Source organism: Macrobrachium nipponense, chromosome 45, assembly GCF_015104395.2.
Source record: "Macrobrachium nipponense isolate FS-2020 chromosome 45, ASM1510439v2, whole genome shotgun sequence".
Lineage (NCBI taxonomy): Eukaryota > Metazoa > Arthropoda > Malacostraca > Decapoda > Palaemonidae > Macrobrachium > Macrobrachium nipponense.
In genome coordinates, this window is record NC_061105.1 from 4,699,358 (window position 1) to 4,716,857 (window position 17,500).

Genomic DNA, 17,500 nt, shown 5'->3' on the forward strand with positions numbered 1-17,500 from the left:
CTCAAATTCTAGTCGTATGTTAACTTGTGATATCTGTTGATTAATCTGACTTCACGCGGATACGTCTCACCAAGCAAGATGGCTACTACGAGAGAGAGAGACAGAGAGAGAGAGAGAGAGAGAGAGAGAGAAGAGAGAGAGAGGAGATTATATAAGTAATAAAACGCGAGAGACGGGAATAGCAGCATCTTTCCCGAAGATGCTGATCCAGAAGAGATCAGGTGGGAGGTGAAAGTGACCGAGATGAGAGGAGGAGGAGGAGGAGGAGGAGGTCTAGCTTACGACCTCTGGAAATACGAAGACTCTTTTATCTCCTCTTGTTACAACCGAGCGTCTTTGAGAGGTCTCCGACGACGGACGACCATAGAGAGAGAGAGAGAGAGAGAGAGAGAGAGAGAGAGAGAGAAAGGAAACCAAAGTGGTTCTCTCAGCTGTCTCTCTCTCGCGTCGATCTCGTCTAATGGAAGAAGTCCGGTTGCGAAATGAGGCCGATAATGCGAATGTCATCACTAAGGGGAGGGTGTAGGAAGAGGGAGAGATAAGGTCTTGGGGTTAGTGTTACGACCAGCCAAGAGTGGCCTCTGAGAGAGAGAGAGAGAGAGAGAGAGAGAGAGAGAGAGAGAGAGAGAGAGAGAGAGAGGTTAGGTCTTGGTAACCATATTTTGTCATCTCCGGAGATTTGTTGCTTTGTTGCAATACCCACGTCACAGGATGTGGTTGTTGTTGTTATTGTTATTAAGTGTGTTTATATAGTCCTTGGGGCATCTAGAAATAAGGGCGAGATTTCTGCTACTTTTGTTCTCGCTGATTTGCAGGGGCAGAAAGAAGGGTTGATTTAAAACTAGCCAAAATGCGAGACATATATCGCAGGTTAAAGGAATATCATACGCAAAGGACGGGTTATATATAAGCAAACTTAAGCAACTTTTAGGAAACGCTACAATATTACCCAATAAAAAAATATACATATATATATATATATATATATATATATATATATATATATATATATATATATATATATATATATATATATATATATATATATATAATAAAACCTTCAATTGTCGTTAGAGAAAAACAAAACGATTAACAACAGTTACGACCTAGAACAACCACTAATACTACAATAACATCAAGTAACTTCGGTGTATGCAAGGCATCACCAACGGGAATACAAATCACATTTTACTATCCGACCCGAATATAAATCAGACCCAACATCCGGTGACCTTATAATTAGACCCGTAAAAAACAAGGAGTATATTTCACGAGGAATTTTGATAATAAGATCCTAGTGGATCTTTCTTGTTTGTCCGCCCCGGGTGGGGGGGCTAGGTAGGAAGGGGATAAATAGGGTAGAGGAGACCATGACGAGAAGCGCTGGGTTCCGGCGCCGCGTAGCGCGCGACATCAAGCACGTTACAGTATAGGGAAATAAATTATATATAGATACACTTTATGATATCTTGAACCGACATTTGTAGCACTTTCTGCTGACAACTGAATACTGTTTTATCAAGAAAAACATCAGAAAATGATGTTTTTTTTTAATAATATAAATTCCATGCTTAAGATTTTGAAGTCAAATTAATCTTTCGTGAGAATAAAAATAAATAGTTAATTTTATTTAACTTTATAAACATAATTCCTCTCATTTTCAACATCACGAGAGAGAGAGAGAGAGAGAGAGAGAGAGAGAGAGAGAGAGAGAGAGAGAGAGGAATAACATAGTCATGTGATAGCAATCCTTACACATTGTCATTGAAATTTCAGTATTCAAACGAGAGAGAGAGAGAGAGACAGAGAGAGAGAGAGAGAGAGAGAGAGAGAGAGAGAGAGAGAGAGAGAGAGAGAGAGAGCAAAACTGCAACAGAACGCTTCCTGCGTCCCCAAATCAATCCAGAGGTTATCAAAATGATAATCACAGGAATTAAAATCGAAAACACACATCCACACAGGATCTGCTGCACTGCCAGAATAAACAGGGAGTCCTTGTGGTAACTATACGACCTTTCTGAACAAGTGGGATAATTTTCGATGCTTCCAAATGGCAGGAAGTACACATCACGACGATGCTACCTGGCCTGCAATCTGGTCAATGCAAAATATATATGTATCCTTACCTCTAACCTACTTTCTCTCTCTCTCTCTCTCTCTCTCTCTCTCTCTCTCTCTCATGACTTTTTTTTAAAATGATGGGAAAGTTCTGATGAAATATATTCGTAAAATGCATTCATCGATGTACGTACGTGTGCATATGAAAATGAAATAGTAACGTTTATAGATAAATAATTGAAATTATGCCTAAAACTTGAATGGAACACAGCAAAATTAAATAATAATAATAATAATAATAATAATAATAATAATAATAATAATAATAATAATAATAATAATACCACCATATGGAAAACTTTCAAATGTTGCAGAGCTGTACAGAGAAACAATAGAATTACGACTACTTTCCATTCAGAAGGAGTGTGATTGACCGACATTACACCAACTAATAATAATAATAATAATAAAAAGCAACTCATCCTAAAAATAAAGACACGGCCATGAGTCACAGCGAATGAGGCCGCCTTGCAATTAACAAGCAGAGAAGGAAGCAAGCAAACGTCGCCACCAAACAAGTTCTACGAGATGTAGCCACAAATGCAAGCAGAACACAAAAGCATTGGGAGACTTCCGCGTTTAAGATTTATTACCTCTCTCTCTCTCTCTCTCTCTCTCTCTCTCTCTCTCTCTCTCGCGCTTGCGTGCGTGCGTGCGTTCATGTGCCCGCGTACGCAGCCCTGAGAATCCAATCCTCAGACCTGTCGATCCATGTGAAACTAGTGGGTACGGAACGATTACAGGAAATGGCAAAAAGAGAGAAGATAAATATCTAGAGCAATCAGAGTTGCAAACTTGCAATTTGCGAATGCTGTACTTTATTAATCTATATAATGATATCACAGGGTCAAACAAGAAATATATATATATATATATATTATATATATATGTGTGTGTGTGGTGTGTGTGTGTGTGTGTGTGTGTGTGTGTGTGTATGTATTCACGATTATCAAAGAAAGCCATGAATATCCAAAACACAAGTGAGGATATGAACCGCTTATATTCACGAACGAAATCTCCAATTTTACCAATGGGAAGAGAGAGAGAGAGAGAGAGAGAGAGAGAGAGAGAGAGAGAGAGAGAGGGAGACGGGGGGGGGAGGGGGAAGGGGAAGAGCTCTACAACCAGCCTCCTACACCAGGATATATAACAATAACCGATTTGTTGAATGCAAGTTATAAGTAGGGGGTGGGGGGGCCGGGAGGGAGGTGTTATCCTGGTTAGGAAGGGAGGCAGGAGGGGGGGCTTGGGCTGATGGATCATGAATGGGGGGAGAGAATGATGACTGGTTATATAGTCTGTGACCGACTGGAAAGGGTGTAGGTGGGTGGGAAAGGAGAACTTGTAATAGTAGAGGTAATGATTTGGTGCCTGGGATAGATGATGTGAGTCGGGGTAGGTGATGGTCTTGGAGGTGGTAGTAGTTAGGGGGGGGGGAGATAGTTGGGAAGGGCGTTCGGGAGAGAAGGGATAATTTGGAAGAGAGGTAGATGGGAGGGGGACATTTATTTAAAGTCTTTGATAAATGTTAGAGGGTTTTAGATGGCTGTGGTACCTGGTAGGGACGATCTAGGCTCCTTTATAAACACACGCACATACATATATAACTGGAAGGGGTGCGATGGCAAGTGGGGGGGGGGGGGGCTGGGAGGTCACTTAGTACCCGTGAGAGATGGGGCGGGAGGGGGTAGATGGGTAATGATGATTTCGTGAATGGGGGAGTTTACCGGCGATACGGGCAGGTAGAATGAAACATTGAAGAAGGGGGCACATTGGGGTGTGGTTGAGTCAGGTGCCAAGGAGGGTGATGGGTAGGGGAGGGGTGGGTTGTGGGTACTTGTAGGGAGGGAGGATATGTTGCTATCCTTGACATATAACCGCAAAGACGTGACTGGGTGGCTCCGCGGACGTTGAGGTATAAATATTATGTTCCGATGAAAACATTTTTCGATCGATTATATATATTATGAATGTTGTGCCCCCCCCCCCCCACCCCCCAAAAAAAAAAGATAAATCACTATCAATTTCTATTTCATGAAATTCGTCGACCACCCGACGGCGATATTTGTATTACAAGGTGAAAACAAATGGCCAGGCATGGTACAATTACTTCAGTTGCTTGCAAAAAAAAATCATTTTGTCAATTACAATAATCACCAATAAAATACGGAAGCATCATTCGAACATAAAAGCATCCTCTAAACACTTTAAAAATAGTGTATCTCAATCCAAAAATAAATAAATAAATTAAAAAAATCAAAATCAAAATATCAAATCAATAACAAGAAAAATTTATCACAAAACCTTTGTTGTTCAAATTCATTCTGAAGGTTAAATTCCAATTCATCTTTCGGAAAGGACACAAAAAGAAGAAGAAGAAGAGGCAAGAAAAATGATCAACTCCACGAGGTTGCCTCGAACACGTTTTCGCCTTCCGAAATACAACACAATGAGACAAGTCTCGTCTCAGCAGCTTCTTCCTATGAGGAGTTCTGCTTCTAAAAGTGAGGAAAACTTTCGACAGAGAATGGTAATTGCACACACACACACATACACACACACACACACACACAAACAAAATGCCATCTTAACTTTATATATATAAATAAAATCTAGTTTTACTAATCTCTTAGCACAATAATGAAGAGAGAGAGAGAGAAGAGAGAGAGAGAGAGAGAGAGAGAGAGAGTTACACAAGGATTAGGATGTCTCAATGATAGTCCATCCTAAAAGAAGACATGGTGTGCTCACTTATCTCCAGGAGCAGCTTTTACTGTTCATTCACAGTGTCCTAATGATTTTGTCTTGTTTTCTTTTAAGAGAGAGAGAGAGAGAGAGAGAGAGAGAGAGAGTCGTTACCCGAGGACAGGTAGGCTTGCTTGTACTTAAACCACCTAACGATGGAAAAAGCTGATTACGTCAGAGTCCTAATGGAACAGAAAGGATCTATCCCACAGGACTTCACACAGCTTCCCCTAGAAAATGATGCCATATCTTCCTGCTAAGAGAGAGAGAGAGAGAGAGAGAGAGAGAGAGAGAGAGAGAGAGAGAGAGAGAGAGAGAGCACGTAACGTACATCATTACCCAGGATATATACTACCGTGGGTGAGTCTTCGACCACCTGTTCATAACCGTAAGATTATCTTTGATGGCCCAAAAAAGGCACGGCCGAAACAGGGCCTCAAATTTTGGAAGTTCGACCACTGAAAGGGGCCCATGGCTCCTCCGTGTCCGATCGAGTCAAACCTGAGGTTGACGCTTGGCTAAGAAGGATGGATGGGAGAGCGTAATTGGCTGAGAGAGAGAGAGAGAGAGAAGAGCCAAGTATTTTCCAGTCACTGTCCTACACTCAGCCCTGCACTTGCGAGTAAATACTGCAGTCAATTGTAGGAATACCCCCACCAACAAAAAATAAAATAAAAATAAAAAAAATTTAAAAAAATTAATAACCCAACCCCGCAGGTCAAAAACCTCTACATTACATTTTTTGCTTGGGCGCTGCTGTCATTAATTCTTTGCTTAATATTCCCATGGTTAAACAGAAGGAACAACTGCGTCAGAATATGAATGAGTTTTAGAGTGGACAATACTTACACGTTTTCATATAATTATGTGTATGTGTGTGTGTGTGTCTGCGCAGAGAGAGAGAGAGAGAGAGGAGAGAGAGAGAGAGAGAGAGAGAGAGAGAGAGAGATTTCATTTATATAATAATAAAAGAAACTTACGGTGATGTGCAAAATGTCTATATTGTAGGAGATTCACATCATCGACGCTCCTGATTGGCTGTTGATAAGCCAATCACAGGGCTGCAGGCTCTCAGTCTCTCTCGGGAGTTCACATGGGTAGGATCTTTGCTTCACCTCTCCTGAGGGATGATACGTCTTTCAGAAGTATCCCTCAGGAGAGGTGGAACATACATCCTTCCTATTTGAAATCTCTCGAGAAAGACTGAGTTTCCTGTCCTGTGATTGGTTTATCAACGGCCAATCAGGAGCGTCGTAAGGGACTGGCCTAGACATCAAATGCAATGTTGATGTGAATCTACTATAGTAGGTCGATTAACCTTTCAAGTCACCTTTGTTTCTAATACAGCTGCTATAACTGCTACAATTATTAACAACCGCAGAGATCCTGACTGCAAAAACAACATCGTTAATGACAAACAACCTTGTAGCGCCGGTAGCACAAGACGCGACGCGAATACTGCTTAAGAGAGACAAAGGCAGCCCAGGTGTGTAACGAATTCGTGAGACTACTTTCTTACGAAACGACTCCAACTACGTCCCTCCCCCCTACCCCCTCCCTCCCACAAAAACCCTATCCCCGCCCACATCTACCCTCCCCCCCAGGAGCCAGACCTCACCTCTCCCAAAAAGCCCACTCCTCCCCCACCCCACCATTAACTCAACAGCTGCAGGTGCAGAATAAAAATGGCATATTGTCGCACTAGCAATAATATGGAGTGGAGGTAGGGAGTGGGGGGCAGGGGGGGGGGGGGGGGGGGGAGGGTATCAAGAATAAGGAGGGGGGGGTGGGGTCCACCGAATGGTAAGGAGTTAGAGGAGGGAGGGGGAGGGGAGTTCCTGAAGGGGGAAGAGGGTTAGGGGGGGGGGGTCACAGGTTCCCACGCTGACAGTCCAGAACGCCCCGAGTTACGCTGTTACCCTTTCCGGCTGAATCACTGGGAAAGGTGATTCAGCGCGCATGCGCGCTCCCTCGATCGCGCAAAAGTGCGAATACGCGTAAATAGAGCGTTAGTTTGTCATCTTACGAGATGAAAATTTTTATTTTTGGGTTATCAAAGAATAATTTTGAAAAGTACATAAAGCCATAAGCTGGTGGTCTACATGTGAAAATATTATGGCAGTGTGACGTGTGACTGATTTGGAAAAGGTTTGACGCTCTCTCTCTCTCTCTCTCTCTCTCTGATAGCTCTACCGTAAAACTAAAAGCTACAAAAAAAAAGGAAAATAAACAAAATAAGATCAAAACTTTATGATGCCCTTAAAATAACCGTCACCTCAAAAACCATCACCTCCTCCTCTTCCTCCTCAAACTAAAAGGACGTGGGCCTTTAAAAAAAAAAAAAGGTCGCGAGCTTTCCTTAATGACCAAAGGAGCATTATGAAACTTTTTTTTTTTTTTTCTTTACTGGAAGCCTCCACCGGATAGGACGTAAAGTTTATTGGGTATTTTTCAAATGTGGTCCTTGTTTAGTTACTTACTTTGCTGTCTGCCTACTTATTTATTTAGACACATCTGTGTATTATATTTATTATATTGTTTATTTATTTTTTGTCTCAAAAAGTAATACATCTACTTTTCCGAGTAGATAAAGGTAGGAGCCAAGCATGTATACGCAATTCGAATGCTCGGCTTTAAATTGGAACTCAATGACGTGTAATGAGAGAGAGAGAGAGAGAGAGAGAGAGAGAGAGAGAGAGAGAGAGAGAGGGAGAGGGGTGGGGGGAATGCTTGTTAAAAAAGGAAATATATACAAAAAATGAGGTCGGGATGTTTGAACGTTACTGTCCCAGCTCACTGGGAACCGCCCCAGGCTTGGGAATGGCCGAGGGCAGCAGACTAGGGGCGCCCCTGGGGCGATATCTGTAAGTGCCCCTGAGAGAGGAAAAACGAGATTTCCGAGGGACGCGGGCACAGAGTGGGTATGCGGTCTCAGATTAAGTTTGACGGACATAACTCCGGTTCATTTTAAAAAGTGGGAAATGGGCCTGTGTGTGTGTTTACTTTCACGATTTTTCTGAAGTCTACAGACCTGGCGATGTCAGATTTTTTACGAAAGTGACCCCTTCGAGGTGGGAAAGATGGATCGCTTAAATCTCGGGGTTGGAAAATACTTTTAAAAAATTCCTCTTAGATACAAAAATTAAAGAGTTAAATCCGTGACAGTCAAACACACGGCGCATTAGTAAATACAAATGCGATTGGGACATGTGTTAAGACATCATCCAGTGACTCATAATAACTTCCGCGGAATAAACTGAGAAAAAATTAAACACTTCCTCAGTGACTCAGCTCCTGAGGTAACCATTTTACAACCACAACACAAACGCAAATCTATAACATGGACGCCGGGAAAGATTATAATATCACGTTTAAGAAAACTGACTCTAAATACACGAGAGAGAGAGAGAGAGAGAGAGAGAGAGAGAGAGAGAGAGAGAGAGAGAGAATTTATCAAAATGAAAATAAAAGGCTTAACCGCTTTGTCTGAACATTAATGTTTATAACTGGCTGAGAGAGAGAGAGAGAGAGAGAGAGAGAGAGAGAGAGAGAGAGAGAGAGAGAGAGAGAGAGAGAGAGAGAATTTATCAAAATGAAAATAAAAGGTTTAACCGCTTTATCTGAACATTAATCTTTATAACTAGCAGAGAGAGAGAGAGAGAGAGAGAGAGAGAGAGAATTTATCAAAATGAAAAATAAAGCTTAACCGCTTTATCTGAACATTAATCTTTATAACTAGCAGAGAGAGAGAGAGAGAGAGAGAAGAGAGAGAGAGAGAGATATCGACGGAACACGTTTCTAACACAAAGAAATGTATATATAATACACGAAAAAATCCGGTAGTACTCGACTGACTAGAATCGGATGGGTACGAGTTGGCATATGCGCTAGGACTAGCTCGTACCACGCCATTCACACGGACCTTCCCCACATCAACATCAACATCATTATCAACATCATCATCTTCTTCTCCTTCTTCTTCTTCTGGCCGCTGGTAGACAGGAAATTTGGAGTACGAGATGACTATACTTAAGGATTTGCGAGTATTCAATCATTCTGTTTCTTTGATAGAGGGCGTCTTGCAACCACTCGTATTTGTTGTTCAATGTCTTGTATCTTAAGACGCGTAAAATAGTGACACTGTGTCGTTGTATCTTTTTTTTCTCTTTTTGTTCTGGTGGGCTGACTTGTTTTAAATTTATTTTGCTTACTAACACAAGTTGCCTAATTGTTTTATAAATCAAAAATCTGAAACTAGAAAAATAACTTAGAAAAAATTACCAATTTTGACAGTCCCGAATTTGTTTTACCCTTTTCAAATTGAGATATATTATAATTATATATTACTAATAGTATAGATATATATATATAATATATATATGAGAATAAATCACCGATAGAATCTAGTGAAAAAAAAACTATAGCAAAAACAACTTTACCTACGACACAACCGCGACATGAATAAAACTCCCAGAACATCTCCGTAGTCAACACAACATCGCACATTAAAATTTTTAAGACAAGAAAATCTCGTAAAGCATCGGAAAGGAATCTGTTCCCAGACAGAACACCTAGACGAAAACCACTTTTACAAATATGCATTGAATGAGAAATTCTATGTATCTAGGAGAGAAGAGAGAGAGAGAGAGAGAGAGAGAGAGAGAGAGAGAGAGAGAGGGTTACCTACCTACTGAACTGCTTTATATATTTTTCTAATTTATCTGTTGTGACAAGTTATTTAATGGAGAGAGAGAGAGAGAGAGAGAGAGAGAGAGAGAGAGAGAGAGAGAGACCTCGTGGGAATATAGCCATTTAATAATAACCGAGCCGTCTCAAACAGATGAACCAATGACGCGAAGTACCGGGGAATTCCGACCCCCCCCCCCCGGCCTTATTACCATTCACCCACCCTCACTATGTATAATTTCCTCACGCCCAAGTCCTCCTCCAAAAGTCCACGCCCACGCCCACGCCATTTCGATTTAGCGAAGGAGGCAATTACGACCCCCATTATACGCACGCATCTTATACTACGGCCCAAAACGAAAGAAGGCTTCCGAAAGTAATGGTTTTTTTATTGGAATATTTATATATATATAATTTTTCATTATTATCTATTTCTTCTTTCATTTCCTATGCAATATTAAATTATTAATTCTTTTCATGAAATTGAAGACTATTTTTGACAACAGGAAATAAGTAAATTTTTAAAATAATTTTAAATTGCCTTTTTTCTTTAATGGTAATATATTTTTCCGTTATTTTTCGTATTTACAGTCTTTTTCTTGATGCATTTTTCTTATATTGTGCAACCGAAATATTTTATCTTTTTGTGAATTTTTTGTATTTTCGTTTTATTTCTATATATTCATTTACAGATTTTACATGAGAAAACAAGTTTTTTTTTACATAAAAATATAAAAAACTAAATTTTTGTCACATAAAAGACATAAATTAATTTAATTTTTTAAGGTAACCAATAAAAAGCTTTAACTGCAATCTTCCTAATAAACAATAAATACAGTTATTTTTCCACACAATTTAAAATAATTTATTTTCTAAAATTTCCAAAACAGATATAAAGACTTTCAATAGGGTAAAAGAAATGACAGATATGCTAATGATAAAACTGCATATTTTTTAATCATTATTCCCTCCACTGCGCTTACTATACATTATCATCAACATCTTCATTATACTCATCATTGTATCGTAAATATAAATAACGCCAGAGACATAATTATATTTACCATTATCATTGCATCATATGTTTTAAAAACGATTGTACTTATATTCATCATAATCATTATACGTTTTTATCATCATTGTAATCTTATTCATCATAACAATAACGACACTACACTTATAAAATCCTAAAAAAATAACCATTACATAGTCCCTGTCATTACATCACTCCATCATCATATTTTGAATGAAATAGCAACGCAACAGAATTAAACCAATGAATCATCGCTTCATTTATCTCATAAATCTCACGATTAAATTACCCCAACCCCCATTTTTTTTTTTTTTTTGAATTACTTTCATCTATAGCGTGAGTAGCATAGTATGAAGTAACTTCTAAAATAAGACCATCTTACCTGCAATTAAGACAGGATGTTCCATGCAATTTTCTCTCTCTCTCTCTCTCTCTCTCTCTCTCTCTCTCTCTTAGTTTCTTTGACAATTTTACACGAAAAATATTAATTTCTGTTCATTAGTCGTCTAATAATCTATCATGAGAGAGAGAGAGAGAGAGAGAGAGAGAGAGAGAGAGAAGAGAGAGAGAGAGAGAGAGAGCTTAGTTTTCCGTGGCTTAGTATAATAAAAATTGAACAGAAGAAACAGCACTGTTCAACACGAGTGACCAGTGATCAACAGGAGAGAGAGAGAGAGAGAGAGAGAGAGAGAGAGAGAGAGAGAGAGAGAGAGATTTTACCCGTTATAAAATACTGCCGAGGACTGAAGACTCCACACAGAGTTTTTGAGGAACTTTAAACCATAATTTAAAGTTTGTTAGTTATGAGTTTCTAAAAGGAAGGTGAATTCCATAAAAAAAAAAATCTCACCTTCGTTATTCATATTAGTTCTTTTAAATTCAGATTATATTTGTTTTTTAGATATGATGGATTATTATTATTATTATTATTATTATTATTATTATTATTATTATTATTATTATTATTATTACTACTACTACTACTACTAAGTCTTAAATTCTCACTGGTGTTATTTGTATAAATATACAATTTAAACTCGGAAAATATTCCTTTTAACAATGCCTCTATTTACTCCACGCTGTTATGTTTCGATATGCACTTCCGGTTGTTTATAAAAAAAAAAGGACAACAAATTTAGGCCTAAGCATATTAGTTCCAGGCTTAAATCTCTCAAAGTCTATTTGAAAAGGCTTGGCCAAAGGACGCTTACACACCGTTATTCAAATTGAAGGCAACCCCCCCCCCCCCCCACCCCCTGCACAAGATACATTGGCCTCTGCAGTGCGTACGCGTGTTCGTAAGTGCGTACGGACGTGCGCGCGTGTTGATTCACTCACAGTTACCGGTCTCAGACCACTGGTCCAAACTCCATTCGGTCCCCACGGCAATGTTGCCAGATCACGAGTCGCGAAAACTTTTGGTGTTAAATTACCTATTTTTCAGAAGTACATTCGTATTTTGCATTTAAAGACTACATTGCTGTACATAAAATTCATGGGTGATTTTGCATTAAAAAATAGACTGATGTTTTTGAAATGCATTCTTAAACTATGCACACCACGTTTGAAAATAATGATAGTAATAATAATAATTACCAACAAACGCATACGAAACTGACTGCCAAACATATAGTAAGATGACCGAGAGAATTATCATTATTATAACGATAACTCAAGCCTAATTCAACACAATGAAGAAACATCGCAAACCAGCATCCCATGTTAAAATGACTGACTGACTGATTTCCACAACCTGGCGTCGCAGAAACAACCACGTCAAGAGGACACACCTGAGAATCACTAGGCACTCTAAAAATGGCAGGACACTTGACCACTTGAAATAGGGCCTGGCTTTATATATATATATATATATATATATATATATACTATATATATATATATATATATATATAGATATATATATATATATATATATATATATATATATATATATATACATATATATATATATATATATATATATATATATATATATGATATACATAAATATATATATATATATATATATATATATATATATATATATATATTCTATATATATATATAATATATAAATGAAAACAACTGAAAATTCTTAGGAAAACACACTCACATTCCCCATAAAATAGCGTCTATAGTTTCTGGCAGTTTCGTCCGTCTCGAACTTATTGTTGGAGTTGATATTGTCATACTGGTGGTCGACGTCTGTACAGCTCTCGTCCCAGTAGCCACCAGTTTCTGGTAACACGACCTGCAATTGCGGATAGCAATAATGAGTGTGGTTAGTAATGCAAGTGCAATAATAAATAATAATAATAATAAGAATATTAATAATAATAATAATAATAATAATAATAAATAATACTAAAACAACCTGCAGGGGAGAATAAAATTACTAAGGAGATTAGTTTTACATGTACAACAACAACAACAACAACAACAATAATAATAATAACAATAATAATAATAATAATAATAATAATAATAATAATAATAACAATAATAATAATAATAATAAGAGTAGAAATTCTGATATTTATATATTATATATATATATATATATATATATATATATATATATATATATATATATATAGTATATAAAACTGAATTTTTCAACCAGACTTTTTTAAATGAAATACTTTCAAGTTATACCTTTGGCTAACGAGAATAATGTAATAAAAAAACATTAACAGCAATTGGTAACGAGTTCTCAAACATAGTCATGAACACAGCAATAATAATAATAATAATAATAATAATAATAATAATAATAATAATAATAATAATAATAATAATAATAATAATAATAATAAAAACATTCACCTTGCAATTCTACTCCTCAATTACGATTCACGGCAGGAAACCCGGCCAGTCGTGAGCGCCCGGCTTAATTAGCGAACTCAAGACGCCTCTAGTTTCATTAATACAGTCATTAACGAGAGCGTAATATTCACCCATTGAAATATGACGGGAAAGGATATATTACTACGAAAAATAAGGGTGGACGTCAGTATAGTTCGACGTGCCTTTTATACATGTATGTTTACATGTATGTTTGCATGTATAAAATATAATGTTTACCAAGGTGAGGATCCATATAGTCTTTCTATACATTTTTACATAATGTGTACATATGCACCTATATACTTTTGTTTGCATACATATATATATATATATATATATATATATATATATATATATATATATATAGTTAATCAACATCTACATTTATATGTATAATATGCTTACAAGGAATAATATTAGTGTCCTTAATAAGCATGTCTTTTCAATTCTATCGTATAAACATGCGTATACATATGTATGTATAAGCAAATGTAAGGATAAAATGCATATGCTACTGAATGCCAGTTTATAAGAGATATTCGAGTATGATAACTTTGTGAAATTATAACCATCTTATAAACATGTACAACATCATACGCACAAGACCAGACTCTCTCTCTCTATCGCTCGCCCAACCCGTCTTCTTTTTACCTGCTGTTACGTCTAACAACATCACCCATCTTCCTTCCCCCCCTGTCCCAACCCCCCCCCCCCCCTTCCCCACCTACAACCGCCTAACCCCGCCACACCCACACACACACACACAACCCATCCACCGAAACCTCACCTCTCGCTCTCTTCCAAATTACCAATCACTTCCGGCAGGTGAACTTCCCCGACCCCACCTAACACCCCCCCTCCCTCCCCCACCAACCCCGCCCCCTTCCCGAGAACCCACTCCACCAATTCTCTCCTCTTGACTTCGGAAGGAGTGGTACTGTAGTACGATGCTCCTCTTTGCAGTTTGTATTACAAATTTTCTACGGAATTTGAACGTTCTAAATAACTTTCTGAAGTTTTATTGATTTTTTAAAAAATCTTAAAAAAGTTTATATAACAACATAAAATAAACAGATGCGGTACACACATACATGCATAAATGAAAACAAACTATACATACATACACACAATATATAATATATATATATATATATATATATATATATATAGGATAATATATATATCATATATATAATATAGAGAATATAGATATATATATATATAATATATAAGATATAGATATATATATAATATATCTATATATATATATATATATATATAAATATATATATATGTTATATCACTTCCCAGAAAATAAATTTCAGACTCTCCATTGGGATAGAATCCTATTTTCATTGGAGAGACCCCGATGTGAGTTAAAAAAATAAATATTTCCTATTATATAGTATATATACATATATATATATATGGTATATATAGATATATTATAATATTATGTATATATATATATTTATATAAGTTATATATATATATATATATATATATATATGTGTGTGTGTGTGTGTGTGTGTGTGTGTATCTACTTACAACTAAACCACATCCAAACATTACCAAGAACAAGCTCTTGACATCTACAGAAAAAAAACACCCAAAAGTGGATCAATAAAACTAAAACTTTTACAAACTTTGTTACTTCTCATTTCCTACTCCCGGCCAAGACAGAAGGAGAATTCTTCTTCTCTTCTTCTCTCTCTCTCTCTCTCTCTCTCTCTCTCTCTCCCCCGAACTTCCGCCGTTAATCTACCTCGATCCTACTTCCTGCTCACAGAGGCAATTCAATTCTCTTTCTTTTACTTACAGATGCCAAGATCGACAATTGACTTCAAACGTTCTTCGCTTTTAGTAAGTTATTTCTGGTTGGCATTGCTGCAAGTTTTTTTTATTTCCCCCTCACTCTCTCTTGCAAATATTTGCCTATTTTCGTTCATTTTTTTCTCGCTTCCTCTCTCTCTCTCTCTCTCTCTCTCTCTCTCTCTCTCTCTCTCTCTCTCTCTCCATCATCATCATAAAATACCAAAATTTTTCTCTCTCGCTACACTGATTGACCATAACAATAAAATTATCCACTGACACTTTTTCTCTTTACTGCTACAAATCTCTCTCTCTCTCTCTCTCTCTCTCTCTCTCTCTCTCTCTCTCTCTCTCTTGCAAAGACAAACAGATTCTCTCCCTCATTTGTACATAAAATGGTAGATATATTTTATTAGAAAAAAAAAAAAAAAATAATATGCTCCTTTGGATTGAACATAAGTGAATATTCTTACTCTCTCTCTCTCTCTCTCCTTTGCATAAACAAATACATTCTCTCTCTCCTCATTTGTAAATCCAGTGGGAAATATATTCTTTTGAAAAAAAGTATATTGCAGTTTTTTTAAACTAAAGTGAATATAGTTAGTCTCTCTCTCTCTCAAAAAAAAATTAATAAATAAATAAAAAATAAAAAACAGCTTTTTAAAGAGATTATTTTATGCCGATACCATTTCCACGATGCACATTACTCAACCACGTTATAATGTAGGTCCCCATTCGTTCAAATATCACCAATTACTAGACATTCCCGTACTTTCACTCCACTGCGAGAGAGAGAAAAAAAGTCCCATGGTAATAGAACCGATTCACTTTCAAATTGAAATAATGAGGGTCGAAGACCCATTCCATATGCAATTAAGATTCCTATGCCGCGTCACGTATAGTAAGTAGATTCTACCTTGCCCGATTTACAAATTCTACCTTGCGCGATTTGCAAATTCTGCCTTGCGCGATGTGCAAATTCTACCTTGCGCTATTTGCAAATGCTACCTTGCGCGATTTACAAATTCTGCCTTGCTCCAATTGTGAATTCTATAAAAATTCTTCCTCGTGCTGTTTACAAATTCTATACAGCATTAATATGTACAAGTTCTTATTCACGCAGCAATGTCTACAAATTCCACACTGTGTAATTTACGAATTCTATCCCACGACAATCATTCTCATCACTCACCATATTCAGCTTCAATCACGGATATATTCATTATATTTCGTCATCATACTCACCTTCAATCACGGATTTATATATATTTATCATATTTCATCAACTATTCAACCTCAATCACGGATATACTCAATACATTCTATCACCTATTCACCTTCAATCACGGATATATTCACTATATTCAACCTCAATCAAGGATATATTCGGTACATTCCATCACTATATTCACCTTCAATTGCGGATATATTCACTATATTCCATCACCATAGTCACTCTCAATTGGGGATGTATTCACTATACTCCATCAATCACCGATATATTCACTATATTCACTCTCACATATATATTCCATCACTAATTCACCTTCAGTCAAAGATACATTCACTATATTCAACTTCTCTCACGGAAATACATAACCAATACATTCCATCTCTATATGCACCCTCAATCACGGATATATATACCCACTACATTACATCGCTGTATTTAACTTCAATCACGGATATATATACTCACTACATTACACCCATTATATGCATATATATATATGGATATATATATATATATATAATATATTATATATATATAATATATATACCCACTACATTGCATCACTGTATTTAACCTCAATCACGGATATATCCACTATATTCCATCTCATAAGTTCACGACGAAGGAAAATGGCGACTACGTGTATCAACACCACGACTTTAAAAAGTGATTTCAACCACGCCTTTTATTTAGCACTATTTCTCTTTTTGTTTCACTAGCTTGTTTGATCGCGGTCTCACGCAAATGACGCAGTTCTCTTTCATGGAGAGACCTCAAAAATCAGGCTCTGGACATTCATTTCCTGTATGTATGTATGTATGTACGTATTAGTTAATTTGGAAGGTGTTGAATGTATACCGCAGCTACGAGAGAATGACGAAATTCGAAAAAAACAAAAAAAGAATTATAAACGAGTCTAATTGTGGGTAGCTGTAAGAATTAAACTGCAAAATATTGCGCTTATATATATATAATATATTATATATATATATATATATATATATATATATATATATATATATATA

The 17,500-nt window shown here is 36.9% G+C and overlaps 1 protein-coding gene across 1 annotated transcript in view; it reads right to left on the reverse strand.

The window, feature by feature from the left end:
- The window catches only part of LOC135214064 (rap1 GTPase-activating protein 1-like), a 767,625-nt gene that overhangs the window by 33,511 nt on the left and 716,614 nt on the right, over positions 1–17,500 (reverse strand). The window contains exons 6-7 of the mRNA XM_064248177.1: positions 12,696–12,833; positions 8,710–8,854 (exon numbers count right to left, since the gene is read on the reverse strand). Of these exons, the coding sequence (XP_064104247.1) occupies positions 8,710–8,854; positions 12,696–12,833 (283 nt within the window). The remainder of the gene's footprint in view (positions 1–8,709; positions 8,855–12,695; positions 12,834–17,500) is intronic.